At 47.5% G+C, this 4,411-nt stretch overlaps 1 protein-coding gene across 1 annotated transcript; it reads right to left on the reverse strand.

The window, feature by feature from the left end:
- Nucleotides 1-318: 318 nt before the first annotated feature.
- LOC100823333 lies at nucleotides 319-3,261 on the reverse strand. The gene is made up of 3 exons (XM_024457593.1): nucleotides 2,538-3,261; nucleotides 1,994-2,309; nucleotides 319-659 (listed from the first exon to the last, which is right to left on the reverse strand). Exons 1-3 carry the CDS (start codon nucleotides 3,042-3,044, stop codon nucleotides 622-624), a joined length of 861 nt encoding a protein of 286 aa, XP_024313361.1. The 5' UTR covers nucleotides 3,045-3,261; the 3' UTR covers nucleotides 319-621.
- Nucleotides 3,262-4,411: the final 1,150 nt, after the last annotated feature.

Below are 4,411 nucleotides of genomic sequence, written 5' to 3' on the forward strand. Positions count from 1 at the left end.
AACCTTATAAACCAAAATGCCCACCCCCTAATGGCAGTGTTTGTGCGAATTTTATCACAGAAAAAACAAACCGAAGAAATCATAGTTCGAATAATATACTCCAGTGTCCGGACCGGACGCATAAGAAAACAAAGAAATCCTCCAACGGCGAGAGCAGTGTTTCTGTGTTTGACGTCAGAAGCTTCATCCAAGAGAATTGAAAATTCACAGTCAGTACATAAATTTCTTTCCTATTACTCGACTGAACATTGCAACAGCAACTCGGCCATTCTACAACAGTGTTGACATCAGAAGCTTTATCTAAGAGAAATGCAGCGATAAACGAGAAAGTAATTGCCAGAATAAGAGCAACCAATGTAACTGCATAATTGTTCAGCCATTCTACTTAACGCTTTCAGGAGTTCTGAGTTTTAGAACCACGAGGCCGAAGCAAACAGGTTCCTCCTGTCAGGAGAACATACCAAGCTTAGCTAGCAGAAACACAATAGCTGATCAGTTTTTATGAACCTATATCTCTATGCAAGAGTTCTGAATTCTCATGTTGTCGTGTCCGAGGCAGTGACACTTCTGAAGAGGTGAACTGTGAGGCGGCTGTCTGGAGTCCTACTCTGATCTCATCTACTATGCGTTGATATCCGGATAGCGCAGTGCAGCTTCTCCTGAATTAGCAAAAAATAATGAGCCAGTTAGACACCATGTCACAGGTACTTCAACTGCTGTAGAAGATCAATAATCTTAAGCTCAAAGTTTTGCAGAATTAACAAGACAGATCATGTATAAAACCTGAAAATGCTATGATGTGCAGAAACTAGCTTTCGTGTACTATTGTAGGATACAATCTGAAATTTCTCCTACTCAAAACATTTACAATAGATAAATCGAATAGATACCTGTGTGCTCTGTAAAGATGAAATTAGATGATTGAACTGAATTGGGTTCTAAGGATACAGCCTGGATTTAGTTCAGAGATTATTCGATGCATTTATATTATGCTAAGTCAAACAGAAATAAGTAGCTGTTCTGTAAGGCTGAAATGAGATGACAGAACTGATTTGTATTTTTAGATTCCAAAAATCTACTAGAGACAAACAGTACCAAATGGAAGTACTGAATTATCTGAATCAACTCAATCGCAAAAAAGAAAGAATTATCTGAACCATGGATAGTAGTACCAAAACCGATGATTTCCATATCAACCCTGAGTGTGAATATGTGACTTATGAAATGATAATTTCCCAGAAACAAACTAGCTTCAGACCATCTTTAGCTTCTGTGCAGAGTGATAAATCCACAAGGTAAAAAAAACTCGCAGAACAGTTTCCGTTTAACTACTTTTACTTATCTAGAACAGTTTCCAGACAACTCTCAGAAATCAGTCCTAACAGAGCATATCATTGTTTTACCAACCACAAGTAGATCAGCACTGCAGTAAAACAAAACCCAAGACATGATGCCCATGCAGAAATAGCATCTACCAACATATGTGTATTTATTGCCAAATGTCAGAACAAATTCAAGACTCTGAAAGGCTGAAATTAGATCAGTGAACTGATATGGTTATTAGGTTCCAAAATTTCTACTAGAGGAAAATTGATGAAACCAAAAATAGTAAATCTGAATCAACAACAGTAGTATAAAACCAATAATTTCCTTTATGTGACCAATAATTCATGAAATGATCCCCCTCTCAATAACCAACTAGTTCCAGATTGTTTTCTAGCATCTGTACTTCAACTTCATTACAACAGTGCAACAGTTTCAGACAAGTCCTAACAGAAGCATATTAGTAAAAGTTCCAGGATAGAACAGTTTCAGTAAACTGATTCTCAGACTATAACAGCTTAAGTAAACTGTTTCTCAAGCACAATCAGATTAAAGCTCCACTGAAATAAGACCCAAAGCATAATTTCCGTGCAGCAATAGGATAAATACACCGACATCTGCAAATGGAGAACAGTAGGGAGTTGGGGGAATGTCATGTAGAGCGTCTCACCAGGCGTCCCGGAGACGATGATGACGATGTAGACGGTGTCGCCGTGGCCCTCGCGGGGCATGTTGACGAGCACGGGCGTGAGCCGCCCTTGGCGGCCCGCTTGGATGCACATGACGAAGTCCACGTCGGTGATGCCCGTACGGCTGGCCAACTCGTTCCTCAGGGTGCCCACCGAGTTCCCCCTGAACTGGATCGTGGTCCAGGCGTTCGCCTGTTGGTTGTAGCTCCCGTCCTCGGCTGCCCTGACGTACTTGATCAGCCGCCACGGCGGCAGCTCGCGCCCTAACATGAGGCCGAAGTTGCTGGGGACGGGTTCCTGCAATTGAACTCCGAAATTGATCTCGAGAAGAAGAAAATGCGCTCAAGAAATAGTTCCTAAAGCGAAGCAAATGCGGAGGCGCAGAGAAGCCAGGAAACAGAGGAGGCAAGGTGCCAATAATTGATCCCAGGAGAGTGAAATTCACACGAGTAGCAATTCCTAGGGTTAAACTCCGATCGATGCAGACTAAAGACAACCCAATTCGCTCAATCGATTGTTTCTCACATCAAAAGGGCCTGGAATGCCAGGAAAGCCCTGGCTGAGCGGGATGAGCTCCACGACCCAGTGGGTCATCGTGCTGCGGTTCTTGCGGTGGACGGTGACCTTATCTTTCCAGTAGCGGTACTTCCCGCTGCCGCGGAGGTAGCGGAACTTCCCGTCGGCTTCGACGTGGCGGAGCTGGACGTCCTCCTTGGACCCGGACATGACGGCCTCCCACCTGACGGACTCATCCCCCTCGAAATCGTAGCACTCGAGCAGCTTGGTGCTGAAGCCGCGGTGGCCTCGCGGCGCCTTCTTGTTGGTGGCGGCGAGGTAGCGGCCGTAGGCGGCGCTGTGCAGGAGCAGGCGCACGCCGTCGCGCCCGTTGTCCAGGTGCACGGCCCACGCGGCGTTCACCGACCTCCGGTCCCGGTTGAGGCAGACGTCCATCCCGTCGCTGGTGGCGTGGAGGTACCATCCCTGCTCGCGGCTGCGCAGCCGCACGTGACGCCGGTCGGGGAACCGGTCCATCGGTCGCCGGTTGCTGCTCCTGCAGAGAAGAGCAGAAGGGGGAGGGAGATTCGCGGTGGAGAGAGGGAGGAAGGGAGGGAGGATTGGAGGAAGAGGTGGGGAAAGTGGGATGGGTTCTTCTAGGAGCTCCGGCGAGGGGGAGAAGACAGGCTGTTGCCTGCTGGTTGAGAGTTGAGACGGTTACGTTCGGGCGCCAAGAGAAGGCGTGGGGATTTGGGGATGGATTTCAATTTCAAGGTCGCCGTGCGGGCTTCCGGTAGCACGGAATGAACTTGCGGGCCAAGGAAAAGGATAACAGGGCCAGTAAGATGACAGCTGGCCCATCTCGAAACCTGACTCCAGATTCCAGAACGGCTAACCGCGGTAGGCCCATTACCATCGGAGAGTAGTTCGCTCAAAAAAAAAAAAACGGAGAGTAGATTCCAAAAGAAAAAAAAAACAATGAAGAATGGACACAGATTTATCCGGAGGCTGAGTAAGTCGAAGAAATTTCACCGATCACCCGAAGTAATCATCTGAACCAGCTATCCCAGGATGGCAGCACAGAAGAAATCCAAGCAAAACAACTAGAAAGCGAAGGGGGTGAGCGGAGGAGGGCATTTTTACTCGCTACTCGGAACCGAGCAGATTACCTCCTGAAGCCCGTAAACACTAACGCTTTACGAGCCGAGCGGCCGAGTTTTGCTTGTTGATTTTTTCACATGTGTGTCTCGATCCAATCGAAGGCCCAGTTCGACACCCTCCCCTCCCGTATGGCACATTAGGCATTAGCCCGTTCATCCTTTGACCTCTTTCTCTCCCCCTCTCGTAGGCTTGACCTCGGAGCAGATTCGTCAAAGAAGAGTCAAGAGCGTGTCTGCTCTCCTTTCATTGTTAACGAGCTTAACGAGCGCTCGCGAGTATTAAGCGAACCGATCCGAACAGGCTTTAAATATCGTTAAGGTTAACGAGCCTAACGATCCGATCTTTTAACGAACCGAGCATGCTCGTTTGCCAAACACCATTAGGGGCTGTACCTAGAGATCCGCCATGTGGGCCGGACGGCTAGTGGGAGCAGCAAAGAGGGCTGACGGCGGAGATTCAGGGCGGAGCCAATAAGTTAGTTGGTGTGGCCAAAAACAGGTCCATGGCTGCAACCAGTCCATGACGAACACATTTGAGTGAAATGCACCGTTAGTCATCAAACTCGTGTTGCATGTTCAATTTGGTCCTCGTGCTTTGAAAACGCTCACCGAAAAAAAACCCGGTTCACTAGGATCCTATACGGTGGAGAGCTACATATTATGCAATGCTGAGGTGACATATGGGACCCACAAAAGTTTACACCATGAATCATTTCCCTTCCTTTCATCTTCCCCTCCTCCACC

This window comes from Brachypodium distachyon, chromosome 1, assembly GCF_000005505.3.
Source record: "Brachypodium distachyon strain Bd21 chromosome 1, Brachypodium_distachyon_v3.0, whole genome shotgun sequence".
Lineage (NCBI taxonomy): Eukaryota > Viridiplantae > Streptophyta > Magnoliopsida > Poales > Poaceae > Brachypodium > Brachypodium distachyon.